The sequence below is a fragment of the Falco rusticolus genome, chromosome 1 (genome assembly GCF_015220075.1).
Source record: "Falco rusticolus isolate bFalRus1 chromosome 1, bFalRus1.pri, whole genome shotgun sequence".
Lineage (NCBI taxonomy): Eukaryota > Metazoa > Chordata > Aves > Falconiformes > Falconidae > Falco > Falco rusticolus.
The window spans coordinates 1704097-1718729 of NC_051187.1; the positions used below are offsets into that span (position 1 = coordinate 1704097).

Below are 14633 nucleotides of genomic sequence, written 5' to 3' on the forward strand. Positions count from 1 at the left end.
TCCCGCGCCTTTGCTCTGCCCACACCACCATCTGCTGCTGCTCCCCGCACCCTCTTCACGTACACGTTTAGAGGACAAGGACCTCTCCAGGGTTATCTCCCACCGTGGCAACCCTGCCTGAGCCCAGCGAGCCACGTCCCGCCTGGGTGAGCTGAATCAGAGCCAAACTCCAAGGAGCAGCGATCTTTCACAATGAACTGCGGCTTGCTTTGGTTTCCCTAAGGAGCACGGCAGCCGTGGTGGGTGCCATGAGCGTTTAACCAGAAGACGTAGGTGTGTTGTACGTGCGTGCACGGGCGGCAGCAGTTCCTAGCGTGAGGATGGAGAACCTTAACGTGCTAACGGGGCAATTCATGTGGGTCTGTAAAAGGCACATTTCTCCTTACAGCCCTTAAGGGAATTGGGGCTGGAGAGCTGGGGCTGTGGGCTTTCCGGGGCGGGGGCGGGGGGGGGGGGGGGTGTAGCATCACCACGCTCTTGTGCTGGTGCCTTTTGCTGGGAGTCCTGGGAAGCAGGGAGGGTGCTGCTGGCACCCCGAGGAGCAGCCACGTGGGCTGAAGCAGGTGAATGGTGTCCCAGGGTTCCTGCACTGCACGGGGAGGTGGAAATCCAGCCAGGCAGCTACGTACGGGGAAGTCGTGCTGGAGATCTGGGTGCTCTCGCTTGGAAGAGCCTGTGGTTATGGATGTGGAAGGGAAATGTGGTGCGGAGAGCAGCTGTCAAGAGTAAAGAGCACTCGCAGCACTGTGCCCAGGACCTCTGGTCCTAGGGCAGCCGGGGCTCTGGGGGAAACGCCTCGTACTGGGACTGGAGCTGGTGGGATGTGCTGCCGCGTGCGTGCGGGTGACAGCTAAGCAAGGCCACCTCGGGAGCAGCAGTAGGGTTTTTGTTGCAAAGTGAGTTCCGCTGCTTTCTGGCTTGGTTAAGTTCAAAAAGGAAAAAAGGTCTTTCTAAAACGACATTAGCCTCCTGCTGGCTGGTCTTGTAATGGTGGATAGCTAGAAACACGAAAATCACTGAAATCTGGTATTCTCCGCACTTTCTTGTGCAGTAATGGCAAAATGATGTTACCTAGAGGGAACTGGAATTCAGTCTTGGGGGAAAATACTTAGGAGTTTGAATAGTGGCAACAGGGGCATGCTTAAACTCTCATAGAAATACAAACCTCATTATAGCAAGATTAATTTCCCACTAGGACTTTAACAGTTCTTCAAAGAGCAGGATGAATAATTGATGTCATCTTGGCATCTGTAGTACCTTCCTAAAGGAAGCATGTTCGTTTGCTGACCCAGGAGAATTAGCTTTGTAAATCCTCGCAGGAGGAGATAATGTCACTCCCGGCTCTGCTGACGCTGCTGCCAGGCTCGAGGTGCCGGTGGGGGACACGCGGCCCCAGCCTTGCAGGCAGAGCATGGGTCAGTGGATGCAAAGCCCGAAGGTACGTGCGGCTGTTGCGATACCTGGCGTTACTGGTGAGGCGGGCTCGGGCAGCCCTCGATCAGCCCAGCGGTGTTCCCTTCCTTTAAGCAGAGGATGCTTTTGCAGCTAACCCTGCCAGCGTGTCTCTGGCCTGGCATCTGTGTTGGTGCCCACGGTCCTGTGTGTCATCAGGTTTGAGTCAGCTCATGCAAAGGGTTTTCTCAGCATTACAGACTCTCCTTTGGTCGCAAAGAAAGACACTTACTGCTGTTAAATCCGTAATTCCTTCCATTTCTTTCAAAGCTCTGCAGGCACAAACCTCTGCTGAGCCGTGCTCTCCGTATCTGCCCCAGAAACCTGATGTCCCCGGCAGGCAGAGCTGCGGTGTTTGTGCTGTAGGTAGAAGTTCTTACAAACCCTGCTTTTCCTCTCATCTCTGCTCTCCTTCCAAGATTTTGCCTCTACTCAGACGGCAGGATCTGTGAATTGCTGCTTGTTTTTATCATCGCCACGGATCCTCCTCCTCCTCCCCTGCCTGTCTGGGAGGGCCACGCTGCATCCCCAGAGGAGTTTCCTGCAAGGGTAATTTTAAGCAAAGACACCCATGGGTGGGTGATGGGTGGGCTGTGCTGCTGGCACCCTGCCAAGTGCATCCTCTCGGAGAGCAGGAGGCGTGGGATAAGCTAACAGGTAACGAGCCGGTCTGTGTTCCCCTGTCACTGCCATCCTAACCTGCTTTTGTGCATCAGGAGAAGGGGGGAAACCAAAACCCTAACACCTTTGATGCTGTTCCACAGGAGCAGGCTGTCAGGTCTGCCTGCGGCATCCCTGCACGCTCTGCCCGCTGCCGCGTTCGTATGGGAGACGAGACCGAGCAGGGAGCAGGCGAGTGGCATTGCTGCCTGCAAAACAGACACGTGTTATAGCCGTGATCCCAGAAAGGCACAAGCTCTGGGATGCTATGACGTCATTTGCTTTATTCCTGAAATCCTGTCTGTGCAATGACAAACTGATTTGCAGAGAAAAGCGAATTTTGTTTAGTGGATTCTGTTTTTTTGACATTCCTGTAGGATATTGTTCTCCATCCCCTGCCTATTTTCTTGCTCTTTATGTCATATGACAGTAACATAATAACTGGGGTTAATTTACTTGCTGCTATAATTTATCAAGGCCCTGTGAGTGATGCTTGCTATTTACTGGTTTGGATTTCTAGGGAATCTGAAGGGCTTTTATTTTCAGTTGGTTTTGTGAACAGGCCGTCTCCCAAGGATTATGAGTGGCTTCCCACAGTGGCTGTGAAGCTCATTTCATGCTCGAAACCGGAGCCGAGGAGGGCAGGATCTCGGCGAGCCCCGTGAACCCGGACTCTGGCTTTGCAGGGGGCGGTTTCTGGCTGCTGATTGAGATGGAGAGCAGGCGGCGAAGGGCTGTGATCCCTGCCTGGCTGCATAAGCTGCCTTGAATAGGATTTAAAATTGCAGCCTGCTTAATTTCACCAGGTTCTTTCAGCTTGCCAAGCTCTCGGAGACTCGGGTGGTGGGTGATAAGGGAGAGATTTGATGGGATGGGATCAGCCATTCCGCTTTCAAGTTGATCCATTGAACTTAAGGCTGGCGTGGCATTTGCAGCCGGAGGCGCTGGGGGACGAGCCCCCCTCTGTGAGCGTGGAAGCGGGCACTCGGCGTGGCTGGCCGCTCCGGGCAGGGCTGGAGCCCGTGGTGCTTCTTGGAAAGTAGATACTGGAGAACGCAAAAGCGATGAAACAATGTTCAGTGCTGTGGGCACTGGCAGAAGGCGATTTCAGATCAGGGAAGGTGGCCAAAAGCAGATTTCAGACCAGGGAAGGCAAAGCAGCTTCTCGGGTGATTTCGATCTCTCTTAGTTTCCCAACTTCTGCGTAGTTCGGGGTTTCATCCCCTTTGATCAGACACATACAGACCATCACTGCCTGCCTGAGCAGCGAGCCTGGGCTGCCTGGAGCCGTCTCTGTTAGCGACTGAGCCTTCTGCTTTCAAAGTAGAAGCACCTCTTCAGTAAATTTCTCCTTTTTAAAGTTCTTTTTGTATTTTCTACGTTTTTCTTGTCCAGGTCTTTGGTATCAGGGTTGGTTAGGAACTGGCAGCCCAGAGCTGCATCCAGGTGCCCCAGGACCATCCCACTTCTGCTGTGGGCACCTTGCTCCTGCCAGAGCAAACCTTCCTCTCATCCCTGCCAAGAAGAGTTCCCTGGGAAGTGCAGCACTGGGCACTTTTTGTTTGGGGTAGTCCAAAGGCAAGACACCCTCCTGTAGCCCATCTCGGGAACCCACGTGGTCCCCTCAGCTTTGGCCTCTCCAGGAACATCCCGGTGTGAAGCTCTCCATGTCGCAGAGGAGGATATGGATCAGTGCTGGGCTCATCCCAAAGCCCATCCCAGCCAATTCATGTGCTCCTGTGGATTAGAGCAGATGGGAACATTGTCACTGTCTTCCTGGCTCAATGAGACAGAACATCTTGTGCTGTTTTGCAGCTCTGCTGATGGGGCACCGAAGTGAAATTAAAGTGAAAATAAAACCAGAGCTGTGACAGCATGCTGCATGTATCGAGCCCCCTCTGCTTGCTGGTGCTTGAATGCTGGTGGCTGAGTGCTGGGGACCTCAGGCCAAGCGTGAAGGTGTCAGAGGTGCTCTGGGAGCAGCATGGCCGTCACTTTGCTTCCTTGGCTGACGTCCTCCTTGCCAGCTTTTCATCTCTCCTCAGCTGCCCTGCTCGGTGCTGTGGCTGTCGTGTCGTACCGTGCCATCACCTTCTGCCTGCCTGTGGTGCCTTGACGTGACTGGGTGCTCATCTAGCTTTGCTCTGCTCCCCTTCCCACGGTCCTTCCCTTTGCACCGACTCCTCCTTGCTGCGGTGTTCCCTCTTGGCTTTTCCTTTTCTAATTTTTTGCTGGTTGTCTTACCTGAAATGGAAACGCTTTTTGGGCTCAGAGCAATGGTCCTACTAGACCTGCATGCTGTCCTCGCTCCTGCGTGGTCCTCTCCTGCTGTGCCCATGGCTCCCATCCATGTTGCTCCAAACGTGCCCTCAGAGGCTGCGGAGGAGGGAGCTGATCCTGTCCTCAGCAACAGCCAGAAGCTAAGGGAGAGCGGAGGAGGATGGCAGCGCTTGGCCCCAGAGATGATATGAGCTCCCAGGGCAGGGAAAATGGATTTCCCTTGGCTCTGGAGCTGGTGGACGGTCCATGGTGCTATGAAGACACCCTGGTTTAGATCAGATCTGCGTATCAGATGTAGTATGTAAGGAGACTTACAGATATCATGCTTTTTTCCTCGCCGCTGCCATCAGCAGGCTACCGTAACGCATCCCAGAGCCGTCTGGCATTAACAACAGGAGTCTCTGTAGTGACCTTCCAGCACTTTATCGCTTTTCAGTCTAGAGGTTTTGAAGTTGGTTTTTTTTTTTTTTTTTTGGAAAACAAGCAGAGAGGAAAACATGCCTTTGCAACTGAGCACTGTTGACTTAAAGGTTTGTAGCTGATCCTTAAGTTAGCGTAGGATTAGTCTGATCCCTGGGTAATGCCTTATCAGGATAAAGTGTCTTGAATTGTAAAGCCAAGGAAGCCCAAGAGAGACAAAATCCCTTTGTTTAGGTTAAATAGAAGCATTTTCTTGACAGTGGCTGAAATTGCTCGTAGTTTTTCTTGCTTTGTTCTGCAGCGCTGCAGGGAGATGCCGAATTAACACCCAGCCTGGCGCTGTCACCATGCCAGCTCTCCGGCTCACCGGGCTGTGCGGAGCCTTTGGCTCTTCCAGCTCTGCCGCTGGTTGCAAGTGGGGCTGACAACTGCCTTGGCCACTGAAATCCCTGGAAAACCCCTCTCTGAGATGGAAGGGTTTCCCATGGGACATGTGCGCCTGCCTTCCACCTTCTTTCACATGCTAAGCTGCGGGGTTTTTGCCTTTCCCTCCGCACGGTGGCCCGTGGTAAATCCTCCGGTGGTTCAGGGATGCCCGGGACTGTGCTCCTCCCTGCCCCTTTGCTGGCGATGGTGCCAAGAACCAGGAATCACACAGGGCTGTGTATTTTTCAAGCTGATGTCCGAGCCTTCAGTGCGTAATGAGATCTGCTCTGCCGTCCCCGTCTTCAGTGGCCTGATGTCCCAGTCATCCGTTTGCAGAGCCTGCAGTGCTGTGCATCTGGAAGTGGTTGACTTAGAAACATTAACCTTTCTCTTTTTGTGTCTTTGCCCACCTGAAGAAGCCGCTTGGGCTATTTATAATTTGAGTATGTGCAGAATGCCCGAGAGAGGGACTGCAACCAGAAGGCTGAGCACTGGCTGTGAGCTTTGGGTGTGGGTAAATTGGCAGCAAGCTTTTTGTTTGTTTTCCGTGAAAAATCTCTGTGTGTCTGCTTGGTTACCTGCAAAGCAGAGTCAATTCTGCGGTTTGACATCTTCTTTGAAAGAGGCTGAACGTGTGTTATTGAAGTGGCAGAGTTATTGTGTGAACTTGGCAGGCTTTTCTAAATGAAATATTTGAAACAAATCACAGCAACGGGCTGAGTACATCGCACAGTATCTACTGTCTGTCATGAGAGCCTTCCCAGGCATCAGCAGGGGCTGTGGGATGTGCAGGGGTCCCTGCTGTTCCTGGACCATGTGTGACCCCAGGCTGGCTTGGCTGTGCGTCCCCGTGGGGTGCTCTGGGCTCAGCAGCCTGTTGGCCGATTCGTGGTCGCGCTCAACCTGCCCCAGCTCTTATCTCCTCTCCTGGGAGGTGAGGACCTGGCCAAGGCCATAGCTGGAGGCTGCTGGGTCACCTCCTCCCCTTCGCACTGGTGAGCATCTCCACCATGCTGCAGCTTCCACCATCGGCTGCTTCTCCCTCTCCAAATAAGCAGTTCACTACACACCATCTGTTGATTTTAATTTCCCATAATTTGTTTCCATGTGTATGTGATCTGTGCTTTCATTAATTGTGCTGCTGAGTTTCTTATTGCATGAGATCCGCTTTGCAGTGAGGAAATTGTTGTGGTTTTCCCCTTCTGTCAAAGCCATTTCTGCTATTCACACAAAAGAGCACTTTTGTCCTTTGATTCTTGCTCTCCGAGCAAGTCTCGCTTAAGAAGAAATTGTTCGGAAGAGCAGTGCCAGACCCGTTTGTGTGGAGCTTCATTACACCCTCGCAGCTGTACCCAGCACAGCCGTTAAAGGCCTCTGGAAAGATCTGCCTCCCAAAGTTTGCTGCAGTGCCCGCAGAGCGGAGACCTTCCCCCTCGCAGTCCTCCGCAGCTCTGCTCGTGCCGTGAGTGCTCGGGTGGGTGCTGCTGGGGCAGTGTGAGCACTTTGCACGAGCGAGTGAGCCCTGCTCTGGCGTGTGCCTCAGTTCCTCTGGCTGTCTCACTAGATGAGTTACCATCCACTCGTGGTGTTTTAGGGATAATTTGGAACCTCCTTACCCCATAACCTTGTACAAAGGGTTGGCTGCTGCCGTCGTTTTCTCTGAGCTTTGGCACAAGGATCAGGGCTCTGAGGGGTTGTCGAGTGTTTCAGTTCGCCATGCTCAGCCTGGGTTTGAGGATGCAAATGCCGTGATTATCCGAGTTAGTGCTGCTTTTTATGGTGTGTTTCCAAGGCAACTGGAAATTCAGAAGACCACAAACACAGACACAGTCTTCTTCTGAGACCTTATCCTCCAGTACACAGGTAAACACTCTCAGTGACATTTTCAACCTGTTTGAATGTTCATCTGAATAGTCCCCACTGTCCTCTCGCATGGTTTCCAGCAGCTGGAGCAGGTAATTGCCTTCTTTGAAGGCAGTAAAACCCAGCCACTACACAGACAGGTTTGCTTTTGTTCTTTGATGTCCCCCCTACCCCTCTGCCTTGCTTGGAGGGGAGTGGAACCAGAAAGGCTGGGGGGGAAAAAAAAAAAAAAAAAAAAAAGGCATTTTGAGCAAAGGAAAAGAAGTACCAGTGGTTTGGTGCTTCCTGAAAGTCAGATTATTTTTTTTTTCCGGGAGGGACAAAAGAGCTGTGCCAGTGGTGGGAGTGTAGGAAAAGTTTGAGAAGGGGCAGGAGGGGAGCAGGGAAGGATGGAGCAGTTATCCCTGAGGAGCTGCATGGAGGAAGCAGTGGTGGATCACAGGTCTGCACCCACCGCCCTCCTGGGAGGGCTTCTTGGCTGGTTTTCTTTGGGGTTTATGGGAAGAACTGTAATCTAAAATTATGGGATTCACTGTAATCTAAAATAATCTGTAAGGTGGGAATTTTCTTGTAGAGTTTGGGTTTCCTTCTGCTTTGGAGACTGTCTGTACAGGCGTTGTGCTGGTATTTGGGCACAGGGAGACCAGAAACTGGGGAGGTGGCATTGCCGGGAGCCTGGTCCCAGAGACTTTATGGGAGAAGTTGGTGTTTGGTTCTTCTGCAGTTCCCTGGGGCACTGATCCATCTGCACCTTGCAGAGACACCTCTCTGCAGAGAGGTTTGCTGAGCCTGAATCTTTCTAAACAGACATTGGTGGTTTGCACTGCTGTGCTCCTTATTAAAAAAGCATTTCAGCTGGTGGGAATTGTGATCTTTTCCCCTTCAGTGCACTCATAAATACAGAAACCTCTCCTCCTTGTGTTGGCTTCCCGAGAAGCTGCTGGTTTGGGTTCACAGTGGGGAAGCACCCCGGGCAGTGTGGCAGGGTCTTGCTTTAGGGCTCAGATTAAATGCGCTTAGGTTAAAACGAGAAGGGTGACCACCTGGCCTGGCGTTCTGCTCACATCAGTCTTTGCTCCACTGAAATGCAGGAGGAGGGATGGTCTCAGGGCTTTTGCAGGGTTTGACCTTACTGGTTTTTTCCTTCCCGTTTCAGAGGGTCTGGCAGTGGGAGTTGGATTTGGGGCTATTGGAAAATCCACATCTGCGACCTTCCACAGTGCCAGGTAAGCCACAACACCGTTTCTGCCCTGCGTGCATCAGGTTTTGTGCGCGCCTTTGCCTCTTGGAGGTTGTCTGTCTGTCCCACGTTGCTTCTGTGCTGGGGTGGTTGGAGATGCATTGGCTGAAACTTGTCTGGAAGCACAAGCGTGGGCAGAGGGAGCAGAAGAAATTCCTAGTGTTGTTGCATTTTCCTAGTGGTTGTGCTTGTTAGACGTGTAAAAAGGTTTCTGGCATCGATGCCTGGTTTCTGTAATGGTTCCGTTTCTGCCTCGCTGGGCAGATCAGTGGAGCTGGGGTGGCTGATGGAGGGGGGCAGCATGTGTGGGCATCACTGCGGGGTGCTGCTGGGGGACCTTGGGTCTGCAGAGGTGTGTACAGCCCGCGTCCCTCCGGGGGTTTAGGGGGTGCTGGGCTGCATCAGGAGGCACTGTGCTGCTCACTGCCAAGGGGTTTGCGTGCATCACGCTGGGGTTTTTTTCCCCCTCTCCCTTATCTCCAGTAAACATCCCTGGTGATGCTGCCGGCTTAGCTGAACACTGGTAGCTGTTTCTGTATGGGGAGCTTCACCCCTGGGGAACTTCGGAGGAAGGGGAGAAAAACCCCTGAAGATAAGACTGAAAGCTAGAGACATGTAAATCTGGATGAGGTAGAGTGACATCTTAGCCTGAGCAAATCCCTTTCCTCGGGGCCAGCAGCAAGAGTTTAAAGGTGATTGCGAGTGGCAGAGGCTCGCAGGAGCTGGGGCACCCTCCTCTCCCCAGTGCCCCTGCCCAGTGTCTCCGTGGCTCCCTGCAAGGATGCCATCAGCTCCTCATCCTTATTCTGTCACTGCTGAGCTGGGAGCAGTCATGGCTTTGCTCCCCGTGGAGCAGGCAGGCTCCCCAGCACAGGTTCCCCGCTCTCCATGCTGAGATTTTCCATGAAGTAGCATCCCCAACAGGTAGGAGCAGCTGCTGGAGCTGTTGGAAAGTGTGTGGTGGCTTTGTTTTCCATTCCTGCCAAGCAGGGCCACTGGACTCTGTACTTGGTGGCAAAAAAGGCTCTCAATCATCTCAGTCATCAATCATCTCTCAGGCATCCCTGCTCCCGGCATCCCTGCTCGCCTGCTCCAGCCTTGCCAGCAGCCACTCTCGCCCAGCTCTGTTTTCAGCAGTGCCAGCGTTACCCCCATGCTATCAGGCAAACCCTTTTGTGCTTCTCTCTGGGACTGGTGTGGGCACGGTGGTGGGGTGTTAATCCAGCTCCTCCAAACTGCTTGGAGCATGGGGTTGGGCTTTGGGTGCATCTTCACACCAAGCGGAGCAAAACCTGGGCATGGGAGTGGGTGATGGCAGGGAGAGCCCTGCCGCCTCCCCATGCCCAGCTGCCCGTGTCAGAGCCAAAACTGGGCTGACTGGGGGCACTGCTAAAGAAATGGGAGAAAGAAAGAAATCTGGTGTGAAGCTGGAAGAGCTGCTTGCACCTCTTGGTGGCTGGCTCGCAAACGGCATCCTGCTGCCGGGGCTCCTCCACGTGCCGATACCAAAAGCTTTTCTTTTTCTGTTCGAATTAGACTCCCGGGGCTCGTGGTACACCGCCTCCTCTATGCCTTTGTTTCCCAGACCCACACTGTGGTTTATGTGGTCTGGGGACTCGCAGCACGTTTGGTCCGTGAATAACTGCCCAGCCCTTACGGCTCGTGGATGAAAGTACTGTGATGTCTCAGCCACCTTGTTCCTGCCAGAGGATCTGTGGGAGCCCTCGGGGCTGGTTTGGGGGCCCTTGGGGCTGGTTTTGGAGCCCTCCAGGCTATCCAGCCCCTTCTCTGGCTGGGCACAAGCTGTGCTCAAAGGGACCTTGCAAAGACACGAGCAAAACCATCTGTACCCGATGCCCTGTTACATCCCTGGCTGATGGGGGGCTCATCCTCACAGCGCGGGCTGGCGCTGGGTGTGCTGCCCCAGGCATTTCCACGGCAGCAGATGCCGTCCAGATCTGTGGTGAGAAAAGTAGGATATACCGTCTCTAGACACTACGTTTCTCTAACCTTTTGAAATAAAAGGCTCTTCATAAAGTCTGCAGAGGCTCTAGAGATGCTTGAACAAAAGGACTTTTTTTTTATCAGCTGCTCAGTAGAAGCTAAGAAGCCAGAAGCAGCTGGTTCTTTCTCTGTATTTACAACAGCATTAATCATGTTAGATGAAAGGTGGAGTCTGTACCATGAAAATACCAATGCAAATTTAGTCAGCTGCAAAAGGAGACAAAATAACTTCATTGCCATCAATCTGTCTGTCACTGTCATCTGCGGGCGGCCCGAAAAATTGCTTGGTGTAGCCACTCCACTGTGAAGCTATTTGGAAATATCCAAGAATAAAATTTTAGGAGGCTAATTTGCGTTATGTAGGCTTGGAAAATAGCAGTGGAATGATACTTGATGTGAGCTAATGTGAGAAATAGCTAACTCTTGACACATCTGAAGGGGAAATTGCTCCTTGGCCAATCTCAGCTCTTAGCGGACACGACAGTTGGGATCCTCCCCTCTTGTCCATTATTTTGAAATAGTGTTTTAATGAAACGGCTGCGTGACTCTGTTTACCTTCTCCATTCTGATTCTGCTTCCCCCTGGGTGTGACTAACTGCGAGTCACCGAGCTGAGCTGGAGCCGGGGTGAGCTGCCTCGCAGGAAGGCTTATTTCCAAACCTTAAATCGTGCAAAAGTATTTATGAACGCTCCGACGCTCCTGGAGCCCGAGCAAAAGCTGCAGATGCCTGGGGATATTTCCGATGGCTGGTAGATGTCTCGGGGCTGGCTGTGACTTGCCCACGCTAACCAGAGGACCTTCCTCGCCGACTTGCGCTCGACGAATGGATGCTGGCTGGCCTGGGGGAGCGCTGCCCGATTGCATTGCTCCCAGAGGGGTGAAGTCTTGGCAGAGAGCCTGTATTCATTCCAGCTCGCTGTGGGGCCCTGGTGAGACATGGTAGTGCTGCATCCTGAGGGGCTGTTCTCAGAGCCACGGGCTTTGCAAGTCCGTGGTGTGGTTGCAAAGAGACAATTAGGAAGAAAGGGAGAGCACCAGGCACCCTGCAAAGCGCAGCGGTGCTGCAGCAGTGACGCCTGGGCATTGCGAGCGGCTGGGCGCTGCTCTGGGCCGCTTTGCGGTTGAGCCAGCTCTCCAGGAGAGCCCCCGCGCACGCAGCAGCTGCAGGGTGGGTGCTGCAGCAGGGTCCCTGCCTGCCCCGGCTGGCCGGCACAGCCCCAAGTGCTTTGCTTTTTTCCTGTAAGACAGCAATGCTCCCCAGCTTTGCCTGGAGGAGGGCTAACACCCTGTTCCTGATACCTTGCAGGATCCCGCAAGGGTTTTCCTAGGCGGAGGGCTTTCCCCCTGTGCCGGTGGTTGGAAGGTTTCCCGGCCCTGCCTGCCTGCAGCAGGAGGGATGCTGTGGGGCTTCTGCCCTGGCCCTGCGCTAGGGGATGTGCTGGTCGAGCTCAGCGCTGGCTGAACGTGCCGAGGGACCGATTTCAGGTTTTAAAGCCGAGTGGGGCCAGGTGTGCGGCAGAGATGGAGCTGGCTGGGAGCCACCGTGGCTGGGGAGCACCGGCATGGGCGGTGTAAGCAGAGCAGTGCAGGCATAGATCCGCAGCTGATGGTCCGAGTCTAGGCGACACTTCAGGGTTTGGTTAAAAACCAAAAAAAAGGTGATTAGGAAGCAGGGTGGAATTCTCACGTTTTAAAACACCTGGTGCTTTGCATGTGCTGGTGTCACCTCTGCCACTCCCTGGGCTCTTGGCTCTGGTGGAGTCCTGCCCTTTACCTCTGTGCTTGCAGGACCCGTCCCTCTGGGCTTCTCCATCCACCCCATCTCCCGGAGCATCCCGGTGCTGCCTGCCAGGCCCCTGCCCGCACTCGTCCGCGTTTCTTTGCTGCCACCGGGTGTGCAAGCTCCGTTCCTGCGATCTGGCTGCTCCGCAGCTCCTCTCCGCCGGTGCCAGGGCTCGCCCTTGGATTACAGCCCCTCGCCTTGCGAGCTGTTTCATTTCTGGTTGCAGCATGGGGGGAATCCGCTTTATTTGGCCTGTTAGGGGAGGTGAGCGAAATGCGGTCCCGTGCCAGAGGAAGGTGGGTCTCAGCGGTGGGGCTGGATCTTTGCTTTTGTGCATGGGTGGGTATCAGTGCTCCTTTGGCTGGGCAGCACACTCAAGCCTTTTCTGGAAGGGTGATGTAGGTTTTATGGCAGTTTAGACAGGGCTTAGGGTGGCCTAAAGTCTGCTTTTGGCGTGTTTCCCCTGGGGGGCTGAGCCGCTGCTCTTTCTCAGGCAGGAGCATCCCTCCCTCCCTGCTGCAGGACTGAGGTTTGCTTGCCCAGTTCCTCACAAGGATAACAACATCAGAAAGTCCCATGGGCTGGCAATAGTGGCTCAGGACAAAGCTGCTGCAGTGCCAGAAGGGGAGCGAGACCCAGAGCGAGTGCGTGCCCGGGGTGGAGGAGCGATGCCTGCGCAGAGGAGCGGTGCCCGGTGTGGGGTGTGCAGCGAGCCCTGGGAGGGGAAGGTCCCCTCCAGATGTGAGCATGAGCCGCTCCTGGCTGCCTTCCAGGCAGGAAGGTAAAGAGAAGGGCAGCCATGTCTTAAAAAAGCTGTTTTACCTCCCCCTCTTTGCACACCGTAGTGTGGGGGTAGGAAACCCTCTCCACCTTGTGTGGCTGATTTAACAGGAACCAGATGGAGCTGCTGCTGGTGAGACCAGGATGGGCTGAATTTGCCTGTCCCTCGGCGGCTCTGCCGATGCAGAGTGGGCAGAGGTGCAGGCAGGGGTGCGGGCAGGGCTGTCCAGCGCTGGTGTGCTTTGGCAGTGGCCTCCCTGGGGGGGCTGTGTGTGGGAAGAAGAGGGGCCAGGGCAGGCCCCTGCTGCTGGCCACGCTCTGCACATCTCCATCCCCAGGGCTGCGGTGCAGGGCCAGTGCCGTGTGTCAGGGTGGTCTTCCTCTCTCCAGGTCCCTGCTGTGTCTTTTAGAGGACACAAGCACCCACCAGTGAACCCTGGGGTGACCCTGAGCCCCTCATCCCGTGGGGGTTATGCCTGCGATGCTGGGAAGCTGCGAGGTGGGGGCCGGGGCTGGCAGGGAGAAGATCCCACATGCCCACTCCACTGTCCCCTCTAGACCACAACCGTTCCCTTGGGACCTGCCTCCATGCTGCTGCGTTGGCACCCAGGAGCCTGCATCTTCACTCCTGCATCCCATGCCCACACGGTGAGAGCTCCTGCCTTGGCTGGAACCACAAGAGCAGAGCAGGGGGGTAGGGTCTGTGGGCATCTCTCTTTTTTCTTTCCCCCCTGCCCCATCAGAGGCTCTTCCCTTGAGAATCAGCATGAGCGGCTGGTCATCCCCCTCCCCATCCCACCCAGCATCATGCCATTGCCTTGGTGTGGTGACAGGGTTTGAGGGGAGCAGAAGGGGGGTCCTGGGGAGGGGGAGAGCAGGGATGTGGGAGCCTGGTTTGGCTTTTTGCCCCTTAGAAATCCTCTGTGTGCTTTTTGCTTTCTGAAAGCAGGAGGCAGCTTGTAATCGTGCTGTATGCAAGCACACACAAGTCAAATCTATTTTCTTACAGTGTTGCTTCTGCCTGCGAATTTTTTTTTGTCAAAGAGAAATTCACCGTAATATTAATTTCCTTGGTCAGGATTGCAGGAACTCCTGGACGTACCTGTGTTATACCACAGAGCGAAGAGAAAACTCCTGTAAAAAGCCTGTGCCAGCAGTTTTGCTTGTAACAGGAGAAGGATTTGGGAATTTCTTTAAGGTATGGAGCCACTGCCCTGGGGAGGCGGACGGAGGGCGAGGGCTTTGCTGCTGGACATCTGATGTCCAGCAGCGGGGAGAGACGGGGGTGAGTGGTGAAAGCGGGACAGTTTCTGCGGCTGGTCCCGTCTGTGTGGTGAGCGGTGCCTGGACCTGGACAGCTTCCTTGGCTGGCTGATTTGGGGAGGAGAAGGGAATCTGTTGCACGGTTAACTTTGAACTGTCTGGATCTTCACTGGCAACCCCTCTCTGGCCAGTGTGCTCCTCTGTAAGGAACCACAGCGCTGTATTTCCAGCAGATAGGATATTCACTGCGTCACCAGCTGGCAGCACAGGCAACAGGCGATTCACCGGCTGATAGTCATGGTTTTCCCCTGGCCGAGCTGCTTTCCAGCTGGGATGTGAACCCTGTGCACTAGGGATACTCTTCCAGTGGAAATAATCTCTGTGTGCCAGTTCCCCCTTGAGTGCAGGTGCGTGGGGGCTCTGCCCCCAGGCTCCGTGTTACGTGTAGCATGCGGTGGCTG

General features: G+C 54.3%; 1 protein-coding gene across 3 annotated transcripts in view; it reads left to right on the forward strand.

Annotated features, from left to right (window-relative positions):
* SLC39A11 (solute carrier family 39 member 11) overlaps positions 1-14633 on the forward strand; it is a 99430-nt gene that overhangs the window by 65240 nt on the left and 19557 nt on the right. For all 3 annotated transcript variants that reach the window (XM_037404496.1, XM_037404512.1, XM_037404506.1), the window contains exon 7: positions 8258-8327. In XM_037404496.1, the coding sequence (XP_037260393.1) occupies positions 8258-8327 (70 nt within the window). The remainder of the gene's footprint in view (positions 1-8257; positions 8328-14633) is intronic.